This window comes from Trachypithecus francoisi, unplaced genomic scaffold (assembly GCF_009764315.1).
Source record: "Trachypithecus francoisi isolate TF-2019V2 unplaced genomic scaffold, Tfra_2.0 Contig00586, whole genome shotgun sequence".
Lineage (NCBI taxonomy): Eukaryota > Metazoa > Chordata > Mammalia > Primates > Cercopithecidae > Trachypithecus > Trachypithecus francoisi.
In genome coordinates this window covers 1,987,747-2,015,406 of record NW_022680749.1, presented here as the reverse complement: position 1 = coordinate 2,015,406, position 27,660 = coordinate 1,987,747, and the positions used below count along the sequence as shown (strand labels likewise).

General features: G+C 33.0%; 1 protein-coding gene across 16 annotated transcripts in view; it reads right to left on the bottom strand.

The window, feature by feature from the left end:
- Window positions 1-221: 221 nt before the first annotated feature.
- The window catches only part of PCDH15 (protocadherin related 15), a 1,849,154-nt gene continuing 1,821,715 nt past the window's right edge, over window positions 222-27,660 (bottom strand). For 4 of the 16 annotated variants that reach the window (XM_033215125.1, XM_033215135.1, XM_033215181.1 and 1 more), the window contains 4 exons: window positions 26,570-26,578; window positions 24,668-24,823; window positions 22,457-22,462; window positions 18,434-20,660 (listed from right to left, as the gene is read on the bottom strand). In XM_033215125.1, the coding sequence (XP_033071016.1) occupies window positions 19,166-20,660; window positions 22,457-22,462; window positions 24,668-24,823; window positions 26,570-26,578 (1,666 nt within the window). In that variant the 3' untranslated portion in view covers window positions 18,434-19,165. Of the gene's footprint in view, window positions 4,555-5,464; window positions 6,947-7,929; window positions 8,039-8,920; window positions 8,992-13,599; window positions 13,639-15,338; window positions 15,358-18,433; window positions 20,661-22,456; window positions 22,463-24,667; window positions 24,824-26,569; window positions 26,579-27,660 lie in introns of those variants that run through there. The other 12 variants (XM_033215207.1, XM_033215215.1, XM_033215200.1 and 9 more) reach the window with 11 other exon arrangements.

Sequence of the window (27,660 nt, the reverse complement as noted above, 5' to 3'; positions counted from 1 at the left end):
AAACACAGTTTCCACTCTTCTTAGAACTTGCTGGCATGAGTACATGACTGAAATGAGAAAAGAATGGATACAAGTTTTAAAATACACTTATTTCCTCCACATTGTTCTAAGACAAGAGGTTGCAGAGCAGGCTTTTATTATCAGGCTGAAATACTCAACATGTAAATGTGAAAATAGTTACTGATTTTTATCCCCACCTGACAGAGTAATGAGAAATCATCTTTTCAAATGAAAATTTATTTTTGAAACATTGTGTAGTGAATAACAATGCATTTTAACTTAAAAATTCTAATTCAGATTCTTCATACAGTAACATAATATTTGTTAAGGAAGAACAGGTATTTGGATAAAGAAATTGGAAAGCAGTGAAGGTGTCAATAGATTTTTCAAACTATAGACAGTGTTTGAATCTTCCATACATGTGCTTAACTGACCACAAATTTAAAGTAGATTGCAATGAAAAAAACACTAATCTATAACTAAAGATTCTTATGATAAAGATCAGAGTTAACTACTGAAAACCAATAAAAAAATTAGGACAAAAAATTCACATACCATTTGGGAATAGAAAGAAACTATCAATAAAATGTGTAAGTACTCAGTATTATTTTGAACCTATCCCTCAGCCTTATCGCTGTGTAATTTGCAGGCAGCAATAGGCATCTGCCCTGAGAATAGATTATTAGCACTTTTTGCCTATTTTACTAATTAAATTCAAGTGGTATATAAATCTCACTTATGGTATAAAACGAAGAAGGTGAAGCAGAGAAAGAGAAAAATCAAAGCTCATGAAATAAAAGAAAGAAAATGTCTTCCCTCAAGAGTCAATATTCAATTACTTCTGGCTCTATGATATAAAAATGTTTTTAAACAATATTTTATAGTAACTACTGAATCACCTTTGGAACAACCACTTAAGTAAATAATAGGTTTTAACATCCCTGTGAACAATGTGATAATAACATGAATGACATAGCACATATAAAATTCAAGGCAAACTTTTTTCTGTATTTTAAAAAGATGGTTTTGGCCAACCTACAGTTGCAATTCTATTACAACTCTCAGAGTCTGTAATTAGTGAAAAAGACAAATTGAGAGAGGGAGATTAACATCTCTGATTCAATGGTCATTGTCACAAATGTCCTGTGTCACTCTGACCATAGTTTCTCATTCTTCCTCTGCTTTCCCTTAATGCCCACAAGACCTAAAATCAATGGGTTGCAATATTAGTCATTACATCATCTGTTCTCATCTTGATTAGCCAAGACCTGCTGTTTCTTCTGCCTGACTGAAGCTAGTGATGATTGAGAACAACAAGGAAACCTTCCTACACCTTTCTAGGAAAAATAACAACCAATTTCTTTATAAATATTTACATTGAAACATTATTTATATGAAGTATTCTTAAGATTAAACATACTTGGGTATTTCTTCTGGGTTCCACAGTTTTAATCCCGAGTCAGGGATTTATAGACTAGTGAAATTTCTATTAACTATTTAATTGATTCGGATTTATATAGTTAGTAATAATTTTGCTGCTCTGTCTACCAAAAATATACTGACCAAATATTTGGTTTGGTTGCTCTGTGTAAATTCTGCTTCTGTTTATGCTGTCTCCATTAAGTAATAGATTGACTTCATGATTGTTTGTAATGAAATAATCAAGTTTAAATTACTGAAATGTGTATACTAAGTGGTTTGTAAAATTTTGCATATTTTCTCATAAAAAATGTAGTTTAAAATACAGTGACATCTCATATATCAGGCCATGAGACTTCCGCCAACATCAGATTTCCAAATCTACTGGTAACTAAAAAAAGCATCTAAGAGTCGCAAAATATTTGCTTGAATCCATGTACCTAATTCTCATCTTAAGCTTCATGATTTTTCAATAATAAGAAAACAAACAAAAAACACAAACTTTCGCACCAGGGTACTAGAAGCTGTAAACTGAAAGAAAAAGAAAACTGTGAGAAAGGCACAATAACAGAATAAGTTAAATGTCACAGCCAGAAATCAAAGGACAAAAACACAATATGAAGCTGTATATAGGAGAATATCATGGGATGCTGACTGAGATGATCTGGGGGTATCAAGATAATATTAAATTATGTTCGATGACCTCTGATTGAATTAGTAGGGAAATACATGCTCAATCTAATTCCTATACAAAGTATCCTATACTAAAAACCATTGCTTTCGTGCTTGAAAGAATAAGCCCCAGACTTCATTGCTTCCAAAATTTAATATGCATATAAACCACCTTAGGATCTTTTGAAAACGTGGATGCTGGTTTGGTAGACTAGGAAGTATGGTCATGATTCTATGTTTCTAATCTCCTAGCTGATGCCACTAGGTTTTTTTGGGGTTTTTTTTTTTGCAAGGGTATGGAATGCATTAATTTTCAATAAAGTAAGGTAGATGAGATGTTACTGTATTTGATCTCAAATATTTTCTTGGAAATCTGAAGTAAAAACATACTACTCTTACAAGTTGGCAGGTTTGTATTAATACAATTCATTCACTTTGGAAATAAGGAAATAGCATAATAATAAACAATTTTTAAGATGTGAAACATGTAAGAGGGGAATAAATAATAGTGCATTATTCAATCCTTCAACCATATAGTAAGCATGCATGAGGAAATTTCATTACAACCTGAACTTGGTCAATACTGTGCAAAATTTGAAGTGAGCTACATCTATATCATACTAAGTAATATTCAATAGAATTCTGAATTCTCTTAATCTATATTGTTTCATTCTTTTTACATCTGGAAAATAAGCAACACACAAGGCAAGTTTTTTAAAGGATATTCTGTTTTCATTTCTATTTATGATGAAACACTGTGCTTTGTTCAATGGTAAAAAATCAAGACTATGTTCTCTGATTTTAAAAAATGCCCAGGCAATGATTTCCTGGTTCTGGATTTTAGGCACATAAATATGTGCATTAAAATATTCTATAAATAAACTGAAAATGGAAGAAGTTAAACACAACATTTGAAGTTATGAATTCATAGCCTTTATAGGCTTCCTATATTATATAAATAATTTCGACCCTGCCAAATTCCTTTACTCTTGATATGCTGGGTTTACAAACTATTAAAGTCTAGTGACATTAATGGGAGACTTCCCTATTCTCACCATGTCTTCCATTATGAAATTGTCATTCTAGATGCATTATTGCTTACTAGAACCTTTCTCACGTCCCTAAAAGCTTTTGCTAATGGTGAGATTTCCATGTTGCTCCAAACAATTATTTAACCTCAAGTGATTGATTAAACTTAATTATCTAACATATTTGATATGAGATGGAGGGACCAGAGAATATTGTAAATAATGTTGATAAAAAGACATATGACTTCAAGTGGTTTCCTAAAGGGTCAAGCTATAAATGTATTTATGGTAAAATGTGAAAACCTTTATACTGGACAATAAAGAAAACAAGCTCATGATTGATTTAAAATAATTTACAGGTGATTCCCTCATTTACTTTACTTTGCAATTCTAGCTTTCATTTTAAAAATTAGGGCAGTGTAGACAGCAGCTGTATAAACTCATTGCCTTTAAATATCCTCTATTATTTCCTTTTTGCCCTTTTGGCTATGGAAAATAAAATTACATATACTAAAAAGGTTTTGTGGAGCTAGAAATGAAGCACAATCTATGTTAATCAATCAATAAAATATAAATGATTACTTAGTAATTATTTCTTGTTTGTTTATTAAAACAAAAAAAATTCAAGACCCAACAAAACAGCTAAATGTTTAAACGATAGGTTATTTAGTGAAAGTATGTCCAGAAGGATTTTCTGGGAAAAACAATTAATTGATAACAATGTGAATGCAAATCTGTCTCTTTTAAAATTTTAAAGCATATTGTTCAAAGTTTTAGCTTGTGTGCATGATACAAATTCCACACATTGTCTTCTCAGTGACAATAAAAAGCACAGTTTATTAAAAACAGAAGTAAAAATTAAAATATCTTTAAAAAATATTGGTCACAGTTTTGTCATTGGTATATGGAGGTTATTCCAGGGGCCCATCCAAAGCTCTTCATCATCGGACTGTGTGTGGTCACTATGAAATTCCAAAGCCTCCTTGATGTTCTTACTGTCAGTCATGGACTCCTGTTCAACTGTGCTTTTCAGCCTGTTCCCTAGTGGCTTCACCGCTGTATTGTCAGTCCCCACAGGGCAAGGGGCAAATGTAACCAGAGTTGGTCTTGCATTCATTTTCTCAGTAGAAAATGGCCCCTTTGATAATGTGTTCAGAGGCACATTCTCCTCATGTGTCACTGCCAACTTGTCTAGTTTCTTAAAGTGCCTTCCCAGTCGAGCAGGGGAAGCAACTTTTAAGTTGTCCGTGAGGCAGGCACGGCGGGTTCTCACCACAGAACCATTCTGTGCAATATATATATTGCCATTGATATTACTGTGGATACTAGGATGGTGAAGACGGTTTCTCTGACATTCAGGAGCGCTGTCTTCTCCAGTTGAGCTGGTTTCGTACTCTCGATCTACAACTAACTTGATCATTCTTTTTCTTGCCCACTGACAAAATAAACAAAAATATGTGAGTTACTATCAAATAAATTAAAAAGACAACAATTACATTGCCTGTGAAATCCAAAATCATGACATTTAGAAAGCTATCAAAGGTAATTCACTCAAGAGAGATAGAAGGAAGCCAGTCTTTAATAGCATGCATTTCTTTTCACTAATCCTCTATTGGCTTCAGATCTTATTAATGTTTGAAAAATGTATTGTTGAGTTGGAAAGCAGACATTTCAGGAAACACATGTATTCTTTTATATCAAATTACCGAAACACATGGAAAAAAATGTATTACTTTTATTTAAGGAGCTGATCCACTATTCGACAGCTGCTATACTATTCAGGAAGTTAAACTGAAAGGAATGAACAGCTTTAGTATATTCTGTTCATATTAACGCTTCTATTCCCAATATTTTAAAAATATTTTTAAACCACATGATTCTAATTTTTCATGTATTCTCTAGTTAGTTAGCCAAAACTTTTGTATAATTTAATGCACTTTGTATAATTTAATGCATTTATTTACTTGACTTTAATGCATTTATTTACTTGATGTAACCTGGTTTTCTGGGTTGTCCAATTAAATACACTAACAACTTAAAAGAAAATATCTTCTCAGTCCGCATCATTTACCTGGTAATACAAACTGAAAGCCAGTTATACTAAACTTTCCTTTTGTAAGCAACTGGACATTTTCACAAATTCATTTGACTTTCACCAATCAACATGAAAAATAGCAAGAAGCAAGGGTTAAGCAATACTGTGTTTTTCTCAAAATAGTATTGCATTTTTGGAATATGTGAACTATCAACACATTGCATGCATTCTGATTTTCAGAACTATATTTCAAAATTATAGTTTATTTACCTAGAAAAAATTTACAACTGCTACATTTATTTTTAAATCCACTGTAGCTCATAACAGAAAATAAGCTGTAATAATTTTTAATTGAAAGATGTTATTTCATTGAACTCTTAATATTTGAAGTTGCAGATACAAACTTATTTGAAGATGTTCATAAATTTTGTAATACCTTTGCCAGTTGAAATGTACATGTATGCAAAAGTAGACTGTTAAAGATGATAGATATAATTTTTGAAGCTTGTCTGTCTTAGTATTTATTTTGAAAGATGATATAAAAACATATATATATAGTGTGTGTGTGTGTGTATATATATATATATATATATATATATATATGCCATTCCAATAGACAGAGTGTCACTGATAATACATAATGCCACACTGCATTAACAGAAATCCTACCAGTAAATATTAAATATTGATTAGCTGATTGCATGTGTTCTGATTTACTAATGTAGGAAGGATTAGTCAGTTTTACTCTAATACAGTCTAATATACAAATCGATTTGGACAGCATATATATTCACTTTTCTGGCATGCTTCTGATCATAAGTCATATCAAAATCATGATCAATTTCCTCCCTTTCAAATGTCACTTTGGAGAACACACAGAAGGCACTGCACACGAGAGCACTCATCACAGCAAAACTCCCACCTACTGTGATCTCTTTTAAAGTGCTGTGTTGTAACCTTCAGAGTTTGCTCCTGGTGACTTCTTTTGGTTTGCATTCTTGCTTCTGTCATACGCTGGCACCTGATAGCCCCATGGACCTCCAGACTGACTTTCGCTACTACTGCTACTACTACCTGATTCTGATTCCTCCTCACTTTCCACACCTCCTTCCACCGAAGCTGATTCTGCACTGCCCTCTTCAGGGACATCTTGAGCTTCAAGGTCTGTACTTTCTTCCACAGGGACGGGTCCACTGTCTTCTTCTTCTGAGTGTTCTTCTTCTTCCACCTTAAGTTCTTTTTGTTCTTCTTGTGGCTCCTCTTTCCTACCCTTGACTTCCTTGACCTCCTCAACAATGGGCCTTCTTCTTGCAAGCACAATGTTTTTCCTTGCTTTTTCTCCTTCTGACTCTGTCGATTCGGATTCTTCTGATTCAGGGGTAGAACTCTCCTCCTCCTCAGAGGGTGTCTCTGACTCAGATTCCTCTTCTGTAGTCTCAGACTCACTGAACTCAGACTCTTCTTCACTGTATTCAGTATAGTCACTGGAGGATTCCTCCTCTGATTCTACAGTGCTTTCTGTTGCTTCCTCTTGGTCCAGAGTGAGTTTCAAATAATCTTTATCGTCTTCCTCAAGGCGTCTCTGCCACTCTTCACCCTCAAGTTCAACGATTCCTCTTTTATCAGCTAATCCTCTAACTTTCTGAAAAATCATGGGGAATATCCTGGCTCTCTTCCATGTTGTGTATGTAGGTTCAGCTGCTGGTGGTTTTTCGATAGTTACAACTACTTCTTCCTCCTCACTAGGCTCTCTAATTTCAACTTTTGGTTTTTTAATTTTCTTTGGCTCTTCCTGAAAATTGTGAAAATGCAATTGAAGTGTCAGCTTGGAGATAGCTATGATATGACTTTGTCCCACGTAAGTTACGCAGGAATGAATCTGTGAGTGATAGCTTCATGCATGTTATATAACTGGCTTAAGAAAACAATCACAAAAATTTCTACTGCATATAGACAGAAGGTGATTAAGAGAAAGTAAATTATTTTATATTAGCTTATACTTTACAATACCCAAATATATTAATTTCCTTCTTGTTACTCAAAGTTTTTCATCTTAGATCAAACATAAAAGAAAGAATTATTGCCTCTTCCTTCTTCTGTCACTAGACTTTGGTTAATAGCTTTCTATATTCCCTTGAACTAAATTTTCAATAATCATGAAAATATGATGATTTATCTTATTTTATGATAAATTGATTTTATGAAATTTTACACATGTTAAAGCCACAGTGACATTTATTTTTTGTTAGTGTTGTTTTTGTATACATTTGCCAAGTAAATAGTGAAGACAAAGTATAAGAATTTTATAGAAATGAGTCATGCTAATTTAAACATAAATTACATCATTCCTTGAAAATTATTAGTGGAAATAATTTACTTTTCTCTGATAATTGAAAGGTGGGGAGTATATTTTTTCATGACTTTTAGTTTGCTAGATAATGTGGGAACAAAAATAACCTTTGTATTGCAGAACTTTAAAATATATTTGATTATAATATGTTTATGGAGCATGGTTTAGAATTTTAGGAAACATACTTTTTATTGTGGCCTTTCCAAATGTTTAACACTTTTACAAGGACATAAATTAAATGATCAAGAATTAATTTTCCTCCAAAGACAAGGCAATGAAATGGTCAGCATTGTTAAATTTCTATGGAAAATATGTGCTAAACAAAGGAATTTCTAAAAGTTGAAATGTTCTATAGCTGCTAAGTCATGTAGGGTTAAACAATATTTTTCTTGGATTATCTTACATAATAAAATTATAGTAGTTACCTCTTCCTCCTCATATTCTTCCTCAGCTTCACCAACCACCTCACCATATTCCTCTTGTCCAGCTGGTGGTAACAATCGACGGCGACTCCCATATTGAGGCATTTCATACCTGAAATATAAACTTACAGCTTGAAATAGTTTGTCATGTGATTTCTGTAGAATCTACCATGAGTGATCTGTTTCCTTCTTTCTCTTCCACCATTCAATAGACAGATATTGACACAGCACCTATCAGGCTCCCTGTAAACTAGTTACAAAACTATAGAGTAAGAACTGCTACCTGATGACCAGTGATTTTTGCCATAATGGTACCCTGGAATAACAATAAAGACAGTTGAGTTATTTCAGATACTTGTTTTTGGAGAAACTAAAACGAGGAAAAAGCCATATTGTGGCTTAACTAGCTGAACAATCCAGAACACAAAATTGATACTTTGGAAAAGTGTAATGGCTCATTCACAACACAAAATCTGTACCTTGGTAGCAAAAAGTTGCTTCAAACATGGTCTGTAATGGTCTTCACAATTTTCTACAGTATTTTTTTTTGAAAGCAGCTAATTTATATGTGTATAAGTGACTTTTGAGACACTTATCAGTGAATTCTAAGGTAAGTTTTCTGCTTCCCAACTGCTCTTGGGCAAACCTTTAAACTGATCAGATAAAACATTAACATCTCATATGAAAGAAATGGTGAATTTAGGAATTGAGCAAATATGCTTGATATCTATTTCCCATATAAATAATTTTGAATAATTTTATCGCATTTCTAGAATTGCAATCAATGTCAATGTAAAATATCAATACGGAACTCAATATAGAAAAATGGTTAAAACTTGGTTAAAATTAAAGCTTGATATACTATTCATTTTCAGATATTATACTAGCGAGATTGACATGACATTACAAACAAATTCTAGTAATAATCATTTAATAGTTTCCTATTAATAAAATATTAAAATAAGAATCTGAATTAAAAAATCTGAAGATGTACCCATGCTCATAACTGTAATAATCTTGTCCATATTCCTGGCCAGGATCAATTCCAGACTCCATGGATAATTCCTATTGTTCAAAAAGAAAAATTGCATTTGAAAACAAATTCTTATCACGTTTCAGCTCAAAGTCAGATTTCCACACCTAGAATTCGATGATTCTCAAAACATTCCTGCCAAAATAACATTAAATACAAGTGTCAGTTAAAGCAATTGAAATAACTCTATTTAAAAGTGTTAGTCAAACCTATTCATTTTTTTTTTTTTTCTGGCTGTAACTATTTGATAGAAAATAAGGTTATATAATTTGACCTGAAGGGGAAAAAGTAGATTTTTCCGAATGGCAAATCTGTTAAAGCTTGCAGATGAGCATTTTCATTTGTTGTTGAATGTGTTTTAAAATTATCAATAGACAGTTAACATTTAACTCAATTTTAAGTTAAATTATTATGTGATGTTGGCCTTAAGAAAAATTATAACACTATCTACAGCATTGCTTTCATCTCCCCACTAACAGTTTCCTCGTACCCAGTATTCTTCTATTCTTTAAAACTGTTCTGATAAATCATCTGATAACAAGAAGTTAATGTGTAATGCTTCCCAAGGATGTTTATACTTTAAAACATACTGCTAACTCTAAATTTAAGGGTTTTTTGGGTTTTGTTTTGTTTTTTTTGAGATGGAGTCTTGCTTTGTCGCCCAGGCTGGAGAGCAGTGACACTATCTCGGCTCACTGCAAGCTCCGCCTCCGGGGTTCCCGCCATTCTCCGGCCTCAGCCTCCTGAGTAGCTGGGACTACAGGCACCCGCCACCACGCGTGGCTAATTTTTTGTGTTTTTAGTAGAGACGGGGTTTCACGGTGTTAGCCAGGATGGTCTCCATCCTGACGTCGTGATCAGCCCCACCTTGGCCTCCCAAAGTGCTGGGATTACAGGCGTGAGCTAATGCGCCCGGCCTCTAAATTTAAGGCTTTTAAAGGAAAAAAAGAATTTGTTAGAATAGAGGCACTTTTAATATTTCTAGTTCTAAATTCTAAACATACAGATTTTTGTCAAACTCTACTCTTAGAGAAAGATGTTTTTCTTGAGACATACATGTGAAGACAGTTTCTGATAACTATCGAATATAATTTCTCTACATTTCCCTTTTCAATTCTAGTTTAACATGTTAAGCAGGTTAAATGGCAAAGGTTAACCAAATTTATTTTGCAGTGGAATAAGTGAAGAGAGGGAAAAGGATAGGTACTCACAGGAAAATAGATTGGTACATATCATCTATTATTTATAAAAATTTAATTTTGTTGATACAGGAATAGTAATGAGTCAGGAAAAAAATGCCCTCCTCTGAGGGCACAAATATGTCATTTACAAAGTGTGGACATTTACAGCCTGCATGATTGATATGGACAAGGATCCTCAGTTGTGCTTGGTGTGGCCAACATCATTTTTAAAAATTGAATTCATTACTGTTACAGTGCTAATCAGAAAATGACATCAAAAATGTGGATGTTGGTTTCTCTTGAAAAATAAAAAGATGGAAACACTAGGATCATAGTTTTACATTCCAAGAATCTAGTTGACCAGATTAATTTTTACAGTAAGCATGTTCTCTCCTGTTTAAGACAGTATCCCCAACAACATTTTTCTACATTTACACCTTAGTCATTATGAAATCTGCCATCTGCTATTGCTTTGTGTCTAATAAACTCCATTCACTTACATTACTACCCTAGATCCTGTAGGTATTTATGTTTGCATTACCTCTTCTATCTTACAATTTTGCAGTTTACAAATACTTTGTGAACCTACTCTAAAGGAATCCAAGTTTGATGTTAAAACTAGTATAGTTTATTCACCAGAATGACTAATATTTAGAAAAACCCACGATGAACAATACTATGTATTTGCAGGGACACAGAACAACTAAAACTCTCATCTATGTCTCCAGAGATTACTAATTGGTAAAACTTTTTAGAATACGTTTGGCAATAGTACTAAATTAAATATAACCATTTCTTCTTTCGCAGAACTTAAATTTATAGTTAAATACCCAACAGAAACATGTACATTTGTGAGAAAACACATTATTCATAACAGTCCCAAACTGGAAACAATGCAAAAGTCCATGAGAAAAAACACGCTACTACATCACACAACAACATAAATGATTCTCCCAAACAGAATGTTGAGCAATATAGGTCAAGTACCAATGAAATATATTGTATCATTCTATTTATGTAAATTTCAAGAACAGACTAAAGAATATGTTACAGGCCAGGTCAGTGGTAGCGGAAGAAAAACTGATTAGGTGTTGACATACAGGAGCTTGAAGGGTATGTGCACTCTGTAAAAATTCATCTAGTTATATAGTATGCTTTATACTTTTTTATGGGCATAGGTTTTATTTCAACAAAAATGTGTTTATTATAGGAAGATTTATTATAGTGAAGGAATGAGGTTAAGAAAGACCTGGAAGAAACTGGGATGAAGTTAAAGTCTAGATTTAAGTTATTTCAAATTAAGTACTTTGTAAAAACATGTTTCCTATAGGAAAGCTAAGAATTTCAAGGTATGTAAAACCCAGTGTAATGATACTGGTTTAAAAGAAGGAGATAGGTCTCAGAACTAATATTTTCAAACTGCTTGACCAATGAATGTGTAATTAAATACATACGGATACTGAGAAAATAACTTCTAACAGTTTTGAAGTAGACTTTTAACAACATTAAGAAATAGTAGGAAAGACAAAATAAAAATTTCAAGTAAATATTTATGGAGAAATAATGCAACTAAGTGGATTTTGGATTTTAGAAGTCAGCATCAAAGAATTTTCTTTACATAAATACTTTTTTTTCCTAAAGGGAAAATAACACTCAGCTCTTGCTAGCTACAATGCATATGACATCAATTGCATTAAAAATGTAATAAGAAGGATAGAAGGGATGGGGATAGGAACCCAGGAACCTCAGCAAGACAGCCCTTGATTCAGTCACTCTGTATTTCTGAGTTGAGTAAAAAGGGATAGGAACTAGCAGAAGGAAATAATCTAAAAGGTACCTCTTGGATGTTTTCACCCCCCATGAATGAATAGAGCATCAGTCCTTCCAAAAAAAAAAAAAAAAAATTGAGGAAGGAGCCTGGGTGCGGTGGCTCACTCCTGTAAACCCAGCACTTTGGGAGGCCGAGGTGGGCAGATCAAGAGGTCAAGAAATTGAGACCATCCTGGCCAACATAGTGAAACCCCGTTTCTACTAAAAATACAAAAATTAGCTAGGCATGGTGACGTGTGCCTGTAATCCCAGCTACTAGGGAGGCTGAGGCAGGAGAATCGCTTGAACCCAGGAGGTAGAGGTTGCAGTGAGCTGAGATTATGCCACCGCACTGCAGCCTGGCGAGAGAACAAGATTCTGTCTCAAAAAAAAAAAAAAAAAAAAAAAATCAAGGAAGGAGCTCATGACCAGTCAGATCCATGAGTCAACCTAAACCAACAATGGAATCCTGGCCCTTTTTGCTGTCCCACACAGTCCCAGTTGACTATAACAACTCCTTAGTTGGTGAATCCTAGATTTTAGAAAAGTATGCAAAGTAACATACTACAAAGTGATTTTTTTGGGTAGATCAAGCACTTAATGTGATTTTTTAAAATTCATTTTTGCTGTCCACATAGGGAAGACATAAATTAATATTTAATTCTAAACATTTATACTGATGCAAAACAAAAACAACAACAATAATTGTAATTTACTGAATTTCTTTCTGTTACATTCCAGTTGTAGAGTTAGGAATTTACATAGTAGATACTACTGCCAATATCTTATAGAAGATGAAACTGATGTTCAGCAGGTGTATATCTTGACTAAGGTCTTGCATAAAGTAATTAGTGTTTGGATTTCAACCCTGAATTTTCCAATTCAAATTTTATGGAGACCTCTCCATGAAATTTTTGCTAAAACCTTATAAAAGTTTAATATTTCTGCCACCCAACCTCCAGATTTTGGAGAGTAGCTTCTAACCAAGAAATGCCTTTCTTTAGCAAAGATAGAATTCTGTACTAAAGGAAAAGGAAAAAAATTTTTGTAAGTGGAGCTTATGAAATACTAAATTTGCCATAAAATTAAGGTAGGATGACTGTATTTTTATTTTTAATTACATATATAAACATTAGTAAATAAAATAATATGTATTTATTACACAATGTTCTTCACATTGCAGAAGAAAATGCCATAGGCAATTTGTAATGTATGTGTCCAAAAGAGGTATTTTGAATCACATAGAGTGATATTTAAGTACAGATATCAGCATTCTGTCTTTAAACTTTGCATAAGCTAAATCTGATGTCAGGAATTGATAGATGAATTCAGATTGATTAAGACAAGTAACTACTGATCAGGTTCATTAATTGCTTCATTCAATGAATGGATTGTATTTATTAGGAATAATGGCCTTATTTGTCTAATTCCCAGAGAATGAGGCTAAAAATATGGAACAACTTCAGGGGTGATTTCTCGGTTTCTTCTTTTTTTTTTTTTTTTTTTAAGTTATTTTGAAAGACTCTTTTATTTTCCTTTAAAATTATGCCACATTGGCAGACACCCACTCTGCCTACCTGAATTAATACAATAGATCTTAAAGTCACAGTGAAGACTCAGTGAGGTTGAAAAGAAAATGAAAATTGATACCTCTGGTTTAAGAAGAGAGGGCCTCAGCAGTTGCTGTTGCTGTCAAAGGAAATTAAAATAGAAAAATATTTAGGAAATAATTCAGATGGAAAGGTAGATCATGATTGAGAAGAGAGGAAAAAAAGGCGACAGTTTAAAACGTGTTTCCTTGGGATTATTCATTATTCATGTGTTAGCTACCAAAAGCATTAAATATTTTAACTAATTCTTTATGTTGGAACATAAAATAATAATTCATTTGTTTTAATTTCATCACTCTTTTAGTTAATGACAAATTTAATAGCCTTAATAGGAAATCTATACAGATTTTTGTTTTGTTAAGCTTCACAGTACAAAGAGTTATTTATGTTTCTAAAAGTACTGTGTGTCATATAATTACTTTTATCAAGTTTAACTTTGTTTTAAGTTGCCCTTCTTTTTTTCCTTCCCAATCACATTAAATATGATAAGGTTCATTGGGAAGAAGAGTAGAACACACAAAGTGATAAAGTTGTAATGTATTTATCAACATATTTAAGACATGCTCTCCATTTCTTCTCCTTACCAAAGTGTGGATTTCTTGCACTAAAACATTAAGTGTGTTTTCAGAATGATTAGGAAAGTCATTAATTATCAGATTTGGTAGGAATTGCTTCCTGACTTTTCCTTCTTTCACTTGTACTTATTTAAAGCTAATACGGTCATCATTGATCTGTTTCATAACAATACAGACTTTAAACAGATAAAAACAAGATACACAATTCAAATGCTGGGGTTAGTAACTCTTTGGAGGGAAAACAGCGTATTAAACTAAGTATTGGAAAAGAGGGTAGTGAGGTTCTGGGAGGTAATTCCATCATCGAACCCACTGTTTAAACTGGCTAGTAGAACAACCATTTGACTGAAGGGATATCCTTTTTATAATATAGTTGTTGGTGAGTTAGTTATTTTACTCATAATGAATTCCAAACTATAATCCAATTAGGTCATATACTTGTTAGGTCATATACTTCTCTTGATTGAGAAGCTGTATGCTAAATCAAACTAGGTTCACAATGACTTCATGGATAACATCACCTGCAGTACAGCTGGCCAAATACTATTGGCCAGAATGCCCAGTAGGTTCTCTGAAGACAGAATCAAAGGAACACAGTGGAAAACCCAGAGCTTTCTACCATTCTGATTATTTTTAAAATCTTTAGGATCTCAAGCTTCAACAGTGACAGGATGGAGCTTTGAACTGGTAAAAAGATCAGAAGTTAAGTAGTCCTATTTATTTATTTGTTTGTTTGTTTGTTTATTTTTTGAGACAGAGTCTCACTGTCACCCAGGCTGGGATGCAGTGGCGTGATCTTGGCTCACTGCAATCTCCGCCTTCCCAGTTCAAGCAATTCTCCTGTCTCAGCCTCCCAAGTAGCTGGGACTACAGGCAGTAATCCTAGTTTCTAAATTAGACATCTAGCTTTAGACAAATGAATTTTGGGGAAATGTCAGAATCCTGAGTAACGGTAATGCAGAACAAAAGAAATACATCCTTAAAAACGTAAGCAAGTTGATCGTTGACCATTCAATAACAGACTTAAAACCTCAAAACAAGGAAGCAACATATATAAAAGAAAATAAATAGCATAAGATACTAATACGTTTCTGTTGAAATCAAATAAAACAACTTAGTTCAAAAGAATGTACCTTAGTCTTGCCTATTACACAAGTACTTTCCTACTACGCTTGTTATGACATCAACACCATAAAGCCCTTACCTCTGATCCATAACCTCTCCTGCAAGGCAGAAATAAATAAATCAGTATTAAACATCTTAGATTTTCATATTAAATAAAATGACAGATAAGGGCTTTTTAAAAAAAAGTCTGAGTAAAACTGAAAAGATAATTTCTACTAAACACTATCTCAGTGGGAAATATATTTTGTGGCATTATCAAAACAGGAAGATCATGGTTTCATGCCTGAATTACTAAAATAATGATCAACCCAGAGCCTCGTTCCATGTGAGCAACAAAACATGCAAAATCTATTTTATTTCAATAGTGCATCATGACAAACTTTGACTCTGTTATTATCAGTTGGGATAAAAAATATACATGATCTCTGTTGTACACAAGTATTGATACATATACTAATCCTTAGGAGAAGAGATACGTTTTATACATGAAGAATGTAATAAACATAGGATGAAAATTATGTCTATGATGGAATATATTCTTCCAAATGATTGTATGATATTTTCTGTACATCAATTTAATTCTAAAAATAATACAAACTCTTGACTGTACTTTCAGGGTCAATTATAATGTTAGAAATTAAATGAAGAGGTTTTTAGAGCTTTAATAGCCAAATATTCAATATTACATAAAGATTTATAAAGTTCACACATCACAAGATGGTGAAGCATTTGACTATACTTGAGGGGAAAAAAGAATATAGAGTTTTCAAAGCTGAATGTTACTAATAATGAAAATGTTCTATTTGTTATTTATTAAGCAGTTAATCTAAAGTGTTAAACTGATGCTGTCAACCATGTTATGTAGCATTAATCAGTGTAATGAAGAATTATTACAAAGAGGCACATGCATAACTTGCTAAAATCCAACAAAACGATCTCTGTAGAAATGTTTTTTTTTTTTTTTTTTTTAATTTTGAGGCCTTCACAAAGTAATTCTACTGATCAGAAAGCATCTTATATGGTCAATGCATTGTATATTGAAACTGTTTGTAAAAAAGTAAACACAATGCTTACTAAAGCTTCTCAATTTATTCTTTAAAATGGTTCTGCAGTGAACTTTGTAGAGTGCTTACATGGTTCTGCCAATATTTATAACACTGATAATCCTTCCAGAGCCTTTAGAATTGTAGACATTTTCAACTTTTACCAAATTTATATTTTTTAGAAATAATTCAGGTAGATAAAGCTCATATTTAGGTTTTAATAGTGACAATTGAGTCATATACCTTATAAAATATCCAACCAAAGCCAGCCTTTAGTTTTTAGCATATTTCTTCTGACCCCTTTTATTAGCAATGTTTTCCATCAATGTGGAAAATAAAATATCAATAGATTAAACTATAACTAAATGTTAATGTTTCCATTAACATTTTTGTTGCCTTTTATTTGGTTATTTGTATTGCTTGTCTTGGCTCAAAGGCAGAACGTTACTTGAAAGAGGTACATAACAGAACCACTACTTACTTTATCTGTGTGCTTTCAAAACATGACTATTGATACTTACAAAGCCAGTTAATATAACATTGATGTACCTTTTCATGCAATTCATAATCAATTGTATTATTTATTTTATATCATTTATATGTATCACTGTTTACTTTTAACAATAAGGACAAATGTATGGTCATCTTTCTTAAGACTTTATTTAAAAGGTGTCTAATAATTTCTTATGCATTATTAAGGTCATAATAAATATTGAGAAAAAAGTGTTATTTTTCTACTGTCTGGTTCTCAGGTTGTAAGCAGTTAGTGTTTGAGAGGAGGAAGAATATTTAGGCTTATGCACTCAAATAATACTAAAATGTCTCATATAGAAGATATTTTAACTGACTTTTTTTTATAATGTTTCATAATGACATTACTACTCTCCAAATACAATGTGTCAGAAAAAGATTAGATTAAGCTTTAATATAAAACATTACCCATGTTTTATACATGGGTATCTATGTTTCAATTAAAAAGTATAGAGTAATAATAAAACTTTTAGATTATGCAAATAGTAAAATGTTATAGTAAAAGGCAATGTAACAATTTAATAAGGCTGTAGGTATCTACACAAAAATGTTGTTTGGATTTCTTATACTTATTTTGTTACTATTTATAGATTTATCAAGAAACTATAAATTTTACATTTGCAAAAAGCTGGTAGATATTAGCGTAGAAGAGACACACTCACATTAAAGGCTTACACGATTGTGAATAATACCTTGTCAGAGTCCGCCAAATAGCACAAGTTCTCATGCATATGACCAGCTGCCAACAAAAACTCCAACTGAAGTTTTTCAGTGAAAGAAAGAAAAAAATCATGTTCAAGAACCCCAAGAAAGTAATTACTCTTGATTTGGATGAAAAGAATTTGAAGCAGATGGGCTACAAAAATAATTAGATTTACAGATTGTTTTCTGCCTGATCTTGTTAATTAGGAATGCCAGGTCAAATTATTGAAGAAATATGAAGGATGAAGAAAACCTCTGAAATATTACATTGCAGGGTTCTCAACCTATATTCATATACTTCCAATACTAATTACTAGGTATGAGTTTTGCCTGTATCTCAGAATTGTACCCTTCTCTATGCAAACTTACATCTTCTAAAATCTTAAAACTCCAGAGTAAAACAAATACTTATACATGCATTCAAAATGTGAACTTCTAGTAAATAAAAGGTATTCCATGTGTTTCATGGGAAAATAAAGTAATTACTTGTTGGTCACATATTATACATTATATACTAATATTGAAAGTACAGGTTTCCTTAGGAAGGAAGAGAGAGAGTACCCAGCTTAAGTGATGCTGTTCAAATTTAACAGTTGGAGCTCTAAGAACTATTACTACAACTACAGAAATCTCTTCCCAGAGTATAAAGTTTTACCTTCTTTGTTTAAAACAAAGAGCAGAAACCTATGTAAAAAAAGTGATAGTTCATCAAATATCATTTCTCTTGATTTTTTCTATTTAAGCTTTTTATATTTCATTTAGTAAACTGAAGATCGTACTTTCTTTAAAAAGGCATCTTATGAAAAAATTTAAATTAAGGAGATGATTAATAATGTGAACAAGCAAAATTAAATAGCACTTTAAACATCTGTTGGAACAATGAAATGCCTTACAAAAGTCAATAACTCAAGATTTATTTTCATTATAAAGAAGGGAAGGGAAAGCACAATGAGAAATAAAGAGAATAAGACAGCAATTGAAAAAGTATAAGATTTATCAAATCCATAAGCATACTACTAAGATAAAAGCAAGTCAGAGTAAAAGATGTTCTCATCAGAAAACAGATGACTACATGTTATAGCACCTGAGATTTATTTTGAAATACCTTATACCTGTCATCTCCTACAATCTATCTAGGTACATTGTATTTTACTTTGGTAGTATTTCTTCTTACCAAATACATAGGCTTCAAGAAAAAACAGAACCTATGATATCGCTTTTAACTTATTTGTAACAGTCTGCTTTTTTCTTGGAACATTCATATAAAACTACATTCAAAAACTAAATGTAAATGTTACTGCATCCACATGATAGACATGCCTTTGGTTTAAGTTGGGTATCTAGCTTTCATGCCCACATATTCCCACTAAGAAAGAGATTAAAATTACTTACTTTTCAAATAAATGTAGAACAAATTATGCTACTTTGTAGTTTAAAAATTAAGGTAAATCTATTATATGAGTTAGTAGTGATGATGTTAATATCTTTTTAAATTAAAAATGAGAAAAAAACTGCATTTCATTGAATTTGGGGTAAAATAATAGAATCTTCTTTGAAGTTCAAATTTGATGTTCAACTTGAAGACTGTGATCAACAAAGGGTTTGCCCAACTAAAATAAGAAAAGTAACATTACAGTGAAGTAGATTGACTATGAGATTGCTTTTCAGTTTCCTCAACAATATTGTTCAAATTCTCCTTGTTTGGTTCAGATGTGATTTCCATATTTGTTACTTCTGAAGGGCACATAGTTTGAAGTTCTGAAACATTTCTGCATAGATAGTTTTTTTCTATTTGACTGTACATGTTAGCTACTGATTTTTCAAGTTCTGCTAAGTTTTTAACATGTTTGAGGATGCCTTTTGGTTCTCTCCGAGGGTCTGTTTTACACACTGTTGTTGTTGATAGCTGTGTCATAGAGGACTTAGTTTCCTCGGCAGGCATTATGTTGGTCATGCATTTAACACCTGTTATACAGACACACTCTGTGGACAGAAATGAAGCTGAAGGAGGTGGGGGGCAAGGAATAGAAGGAGGTGGTGGAGGAAGAGTTGGAAATGGAGATAGAAGAGGTGGAGTTGGGGGACCAGAAGTTGAAATGGAAAGTGGAAAAAACGTAGGAGGAGGAAGAGGAAGAGGGATAGAAGGAGGAGAGGGAGGAGGGCAAAAAAGAGAAAAAGGAGAAATGTCAGGAGGAGGAGCAAGAGGAGCAGGAGCAGGAGGAGGAGAAGGAGGAGAAATAGGAGGAGGAGGAGGGGGAGAGGCAGAAGGAGAGATGTTTAGTGGATGGGCAAAATTTTCAAAAATATTTCTTTCAGTTTCAACAGTTAACATACAAATAGGTGTCTCTCTCCTAGAGAGTGAAGAATTTAAAACACAAGGCCTTGAAGGAGAAAGTTCCAAGGAACACTCAGCAGGAGAAGTGATGACATTAGGTTCTGATTTGAGTTCCACAGTTCTTGAAACAGTTGGCAAAGTGGAGAATGAGAAGTGAGGCCTGGGAAAGCAAAATGAAGAGTCTGAAGAGAGAGATTTCAACTGTTCTGTTCCTTTTATAATCAGTGTTTCACCTTGCCTTATTTCCTCTTTCTCTGTCAAATTTGCCTCTTCAGTTGTAAGCAATGGATTGCTGCTACCTCTTTTGTTTGTACAGATTCCAGTGTTTTCATTTTCAGCTTTCTGCCTGGTGCCTTGCCACTGCTGCAGATCTATGATCTCTGGTCTATTTGGAACTTTCCTCATCAGCCTCCTGGGTAAGCTGACTGACTGACTCCACAGCCTCTGTATCTTTTCTCTTGGGCCCCTCAGAGACTTACTCTTGGCTTGTATTTTGGGTAAAAATGGGTCTACAAAATCTGTTCTCAGGGAAATGTCTGAATTTGTTGATACTTGATTTATGTTTTCCTGATAAAGGGGATTATGGGCACTTAAGGCATCCTCATCAGATAGAAATGTGAATGTTCTTGCAGACTTCGGTTTGTTGCTCTTAAGTGATCCGTCTACATGAGCTGCCTTGTGAGCCTCAATAGTATTGGAAGAAAAGGGCATCACAACTTGTTGATGTTTGCTGTCTTCTGAGACTGAGTGATTTCCCCTGCTTTGTTGAAAATGGTAGAGAAGGAAAAGACTTGAAAGAAAAGAAGATAATGAAATGTGAGGAAACAAGTTGTGACACAGCTTTCATGAGAAAGATGTTTTTATGGCTCTCATTACTAGTAAATACTTAGAAACATCACAGGCCAAACAACACTAACCTAAGCAAGACATTATTTTAAGTCCCTGGTCTCAGAGAGGCAGGGAAGAAAAATCTTAGAGTTGTAAGTAGAATGAGAAATGTAAATAAAAAAACAAGTACTCATCTCTAGATTATTTTGGAAGAGTATTTTTTTGTTTTTGTTTTTCTCAGTTAGTGTGATACAGCAAAGAATCCATGTCCACACATAACAGTCCCCCTATGCACAAATCACACTTCTTCCCATTGCAGAATACCATCAAAGCTACCAACTTTGTATCTTTTCCTTGCCTGAGGATGCTCAGGGCTGCCTGTTATGCATAGGAGATCCTTAGCTGTATCTGATTCAGTACCTGTCCCTTATCGCTCATGTCAGTACTTCTGTCCTAGAGCCAAAAGTAATCTCCTCTCTGAGCCAACATGTGGAATATCCTGTTCTCCAAATTAAGATAATGGAAATCACCAAGGACAGATGGGAGTTTGTCTCACAGGGTTCAAAAATCACAATTGAGAAACTGAATGTACACTAGAAATGTGGCAGAGTTTTTCTTTTGTTTAAATTTTGTGCTTAGTTTTAAAACGTTATACATAATACCAATCAATCAGAAAAATTTGTTTTAAAACATAAATAGTACCAATCAGAAAAGGTGTTGTCAGTAATTTCTTAGACTGATCTGGATCAAATTTTAGTTAAAGCTCACCTTAACAAAAAGATTGATGCTAAGAAAAAATCACTTTGATATCACTGAAAGGCTAACTTATGCATGGAAACTGAATCATAGGTAGCTGTGAGTCATAAGTTGTATACATCAAAGATCACAAATTAAATGGCTCTAAGAAAAGCATTTGGACCCTTCTCCCAGGAATGTTGGCTGATAGGTGGTTCTGAATAGTCTCTCTATTATAATAGGTTTTACTCTCCAAGCCAAAACAGAACAACATTTATTTTAGTTACTGTTTAATATTTACCCACTTAGCAGGAATGAAATAAAAAAGATATATTCTGAATAGAAATTAAATAGCCATATTGGAAAATTAGGGTGATAAGTTAGGCAACAAAATAATAAAGCCACAGTTGTTAATGTGTCTTTTGGCAAAGATACGAACTGTAAGAAGCAATTCACACAGGTAGACCTGGAGCATCAAGTCTACTTGAACAACAAAGAAAATGCAGACAATTTGGACTAAATGAGAGCAAACACTTTTACTCTTCGAATCTTGAAAAGTATTTTTCAAATATGGCACGGACAACTGGGCTTGATATTATATACTAGTTATTTTTATATGCATTTGTTCTTGGTTTCATTTCTCTTAGAAAAACACCCAAAGGATATAACAATATCACACCACTTTGACTAAAAGAAATATATAAACAGGTTTCTATTTATAGATTTGTAAATTTTAAGTTCTTAAAATTTAAGAATTTTTAAAAACTAATTTTAAAAAATTAAAAAAAAGGAGAATTTTGAAACTCCTTTCAGTAGGCACAGGTACTATCACAGGGAACACATGTTTTAAGCTCATGCCATCAAAAGGAAATTGGGTGTGGAAGACAAAGCTTTCCTTTTAAAAGTAAGCGAGTCTGTGGCAAAAGATGAAGATCACTGTATTTACAGTACAACAGCATTTTAATCTATTCTATTGTATCTATTTTCTAATGCTCTTCTATTAAAGTGATATTATTTACTTACTTATGCCTATGTATCCACAGGTGAGAAACAGAAAACATGTGATAGAAAAAAAAAAAGTTTTAACTACAGTTAATTTAAAACAATTCTGAAAATATGAGCAGGAACTTGCTTTAAATACTTAGTATGTATATCAAAAAAATAAAAGGCATGTTTTTATACTTTGCTATTATTCATAAGAATGACATTTAATAATAGATGAAATCAAATGACATTATTTGAATTTCTTTTCACAGAAAATTATATCTAATAAAATCTGTTTACTACATATAGGTAAAATTCACTTCTATTAAACCCGGATGATGCCAATCCAAACATTAAAAATTTTAAATGAGAGTTTAAAAATTGCTTCTATGTCCTAACTCTGTAAAACTGGTTAATGCACAATGACTTTTAAAGTAGATATATTTTGTTTGGAAGAAAGTAAATATACAACTACTATAATGAAAATTACAAAGTAATTATAGAATTCATATGAAGTTATTACTTTGTGAAGTATTTTTTCCAAAATGATCTTTTTGTTATTTTTAAAATAAAATAATTGATAATAATTCATTTGAAGCAAATTCATTTTCTAGTAACGTATGCTTAGAATTCCTGTAAAAAGTTCTTGGATAGGTTAAACATTTCCTAAAGATACGATAATTAAATATATAGAACTTAAGCTATTTCAATGAATACATATATTACAATTGCAAAATCTAGTGAGTCTACTACAATTGTTCAAGTAAAAATAATCTTAAGTGTTGCTATTTGAAAATACTACCATCAATTTATACTGATTCCAGATGATGTTATAGTATACCTGTTCTTATTAATTTAAAATGAATATATAATTCATTAATGTCATATATAAACACACTTAACTTTACACATAGTATTTTTTTAGCTTCTAAAGATCTTTGCTTGAGAGAGGTCATTAACATAATCAAATAGAATCAAATCATATTGGCTCAATTCCTACATTCACCCATAATTACAAAAGAAACAATCATTTTTCAACTTACGAAAAAAGTGAAAGTATATATCTAAAGCATGAACCCTGTATTATGTTGTTATTTTGGAAACAGAATCATGTTTTAACCTATTATAAATTTAAATTATGTGATAAAATAATAGCATTAAGATCAATTTTAACATTAATGACTATCCTAAATAAAACCTTGTATAACATTATTGATATGGTAAGTAACCTGAATACATTCATTTAAAACCAGTTTTTCCATTACCAGGTCAATTTCATGATTTTTGAGACTTGTTTTATTCCTACTAGTAACTGCTACGAATGTCACTTGTAAGAACATGTTATAGTCCTTCTACTCCACCAAATTCCAGTTAATAAAAGGTTTTCTGGATTTGTCATATTCAAAATTGTATAATATTCTTGGTTGTTTTACATATCATGTCCAAAAGTAGTTATTCTTGAATTTTTAAAATACTGACAAACTGAACATCACCATAAGGAATCCAATTATGAGGGTAGCATCATTATACAAGCAGCTGTAAAGTCTTTTAACAGTTACCAGTGTCTTTCAAAAATGTATGATTTTTAAATTGACTACAAATTTCAAATCGTGCAGGAGAAATGTTCAGTAATCACAGCAGTCTGATAGTAATATAGTGAAAAAAGTATTTTCTAAGTAGTTCGGAATTTAATACAGAAATTCTTTATTCTCATGAGATTTTAATTTCTATATCATGTAACGTCCTAAAAGTAGTTTCTTAGAAAATACTATGATTTTAAACCATAGAATTTGGTTTTGATTACCAAATAGGGATCGGTTTGGATACCTAATTGGGATTACTATTTTATGATTGTGCTTTATTTCTCTCATCTCCTATGCAAAAATATATTTTCAGAATATATTTATATATTTATACATATATATACATATGTATTATATATATGTAAGAATGTCTGCATGACCCTGAGGAATGAAATATTAAATATTATACTCAAGCTATGAATCTGCAATTGTCTCCTGAAGTTGAATTCTGCTTTTCTCTTAGCTTTCTGTAATTTCTTGTTTGGTTTTGGCTATTATTTTTCAACCTAACTTTTCTTAGATTCTCGTCTTAACACATTTTCTCTTTAAAATACCAGAATGAAATAGTCCATGTAGGCATTTCCACATCAGATTGGAATTAAATACTCACCACACAACATTCAGTAAAACCCAACTACTTCTCAGAGTTCCTGAACGGTCTACTTACATTGAGCTGTCTCCAAGTTCTTCATAGAGATGCGCACCTGGTGGAGGCGGCGGCGGCGGCGGGGGCGCTGCCACTGGTGCAGGGGCCGGCGCTGCTGGTTTAGCCGCGGGTAATGCGGCCTGAATTCGTGCGGTCTTTGTGCACTCAGCTTGACGTCTTGGATAAAGTAAGGATGGCTTGTAAAACTCAGTTTAGAAATCATAATGCTTATCAATAAGCTACCTTTTAATAATGGGGTCCAGTTATCAGAGGAACCCACTAAAATTATTTTACACAATTCAATTTATACACGGATATAATTACATCCCCACAGGGTATCATTTGCATATAATCCCTGCTTTGTTCTTGAAAATAGTTATCTCTTGAATAAGGGGTAGAATTCAGCAGACATATTTACAAATTAAATTAAATGATAATATTAAAAAGAGAAAGCAGGCCGGGCACGGTGGCTCATGCCTATAATCATCTCAGCACTTTGGGAAGCCGAGGCGGGTGGATCACGAGGTCAGCAGTTCGAGACCAGCCTGACCAATATGGTGAAACCCCGTCTTTACTAAAAATACAAAAATTAACTGGGAGTGGTGGTGCACACCTGTAATCCCAGCTACTCAGGAGCCTGAGGCAGGAGAACTGCTTGAACTCAGGAGGTGGAGGTTGCAGTGAGCCAAAAGTACGCCACTGCACTCCACCCTGGGTGATTGATAGAGCGAGACTCCGTCTCAACAAATAAAATAAAATAAAAAGAGAAAGCAAAATGTTTATTAAAATGGGATGGATAAAATGGATGAATCTGTTTCATAAGAGGAGGCATATTAAAGATAGATAATTGCAAGCTCCGCCTCCCGGGTTTACGCCATTCTCCTGCCTCAGCCTCTCGAGTAGCTGGGACTACAGGCGCCCGCCACCTCGCCCGGCTAGTTTTTTTTTTTGTATTTTTTAGTAGAGACGGGGTTTCACCGTGTTAGCCAGGATGGTCTTGATCTCCTGACATTGTGATCCGCCCGTCTCGGCCTCCCAAAGTGCTGGGATTACAGGCTTGAGCCACCGCGCCCGGCCAAAGATAGATAATTTTTCTTTATTATTCGTCTAAGTTATTTTATTTGAAATGATTTGAAACATTTTTGATGTTATTTCACAAAGGCCGTACACACATGTACAAGGGAAATTTGGTTAGCTTGTATATCCTTTAAGATTCCTAGTAGTGCCTAGGCCGGGCACGGTGGCTCATGCCTGTAATCCCAGCACTTTGGGAGGCCGAGGCGGGTGGATCACTTAAGGTCAGGAGTTTGAGACCAGCCTGACCAACATGGAGAAACTCCGTCTCTACTAAAAATACAAAATTAGCTGGGTGTGGTGGCACGTGCTTGTAATCCCAGCTACCAGGGAGGCTGAGGCAGGAGAATCGCTTCAACCTGGGAGGCAGAGGTTGCAGTCACCAGAGATCGCACCATTGCACTCCAGACTAGGCAACAAGAGCAAAAACATAAGATGATAAGATAAGATAAGATAAGAAGATAAGATAAGATAAGATAAAAATAAAATATAAAAATAAAATAAAATAAAATAAAATAAATAAAGATTCCTAGGAATGCCTGTGAGTCTCATGTTACAGCTACACTGCTGTTTTTGGATTTCCTGGACACTGATTAATTTTTTCCTCAAAACCAAGATGTTACAGGATGGAAGCTATAGGCAAACTACCTTTTGCACGTTTACGCAAGTTATGTCCAATTGTCTAAAATCAGCTCTATTCTATATATATCAAGCCAAACAATAAACTATTACAAATGCAAAACAAAGGAATAATATGTGGTTCTGAGCAGGCTGACTTGATTGATAAAACCTCAGGTTTCTCTTTTCCTATTACATGAAAAGGATGTGTAAAATGTTACTTATACTTACACTTTAAACCTGTTTGGGAAAGCAATGAGTGAGAAAAATAGAAAGCTGCGTTAGGAATATTGCATTAATAACATTTTAACATCTGATTTGTTCTAAATAATGAAAAATGTATAGGTTAAATTCATAATGACAGAGTTAATGACAGACTAAGAAAATTAAGTATATCAATTCAAAAGGTGAAAGTAGTATTATTACCATTAGAGTCATTAAAGCCATTAAAATATCCATTACAGAAAAATAAGGAAATGAACTACATGGAATAAGAAAACTGGATTAAAACGTAAATATGAGAAGTTCAACTCTAGTAGAAAAATTGAATATTAAAGATGACCTGATCTTTGTAATTGGCTTCTTGGTTTACCCTGCTTGAAGAATACTACAGGAATGGAGTGAGGTAGCAAGCCCTGGTTATACTCTTGGCTTCACTTTGAAGCTGAAGCTAGAATTGGAAGGTCCTACTCTTGGGTAATAAATTTATGACAGTTTTTACATATTTGCTTTTTAGTTTCCATTATAGAAAAGTTCAAAGGCATATCATTATATAAAAGAATAGCTGTTCATTCTTACCTTATTTGCAAGCAAATATCAAGGTACAATTGTTAGGTCTTTAAATATTAGAATTTTACTTTGCTATGTAAGCAGAGAAAAACTCATTTTGTTTAATTATGTTAATCTATAAAAAGCAGTAACTTAAATAAATTCATATGGTATTGAGCTGATTATCAAACTAAAGGATAATTAAATAATGCATCTATAAATTATTTAAATATTAAACATCTTAAGTTTTTGTTACATTTCAGATGACCGTGTATACCACCCAGAGTGCTTCAGTTTTGATCATTGCATAGTGTGCCAAATATAAGAATTTTTCTCACTGATTTTATTGCTAGCAGGATATAATAAAGCTCCTTTGGAAAACAGTTAAGTGTAAAAGGATAACTGGTAAGACAGAATGGATTTAACATGATAATTAATAATGGGTTGATGGCTTAAAAATTTAAAATAATTTGTTCAGTATTCATTTTGTTCATCAGCTTTAGATTTAGCATATCAATTGATTGGTTAAGGATACATTAAGCTCCAGTATATCA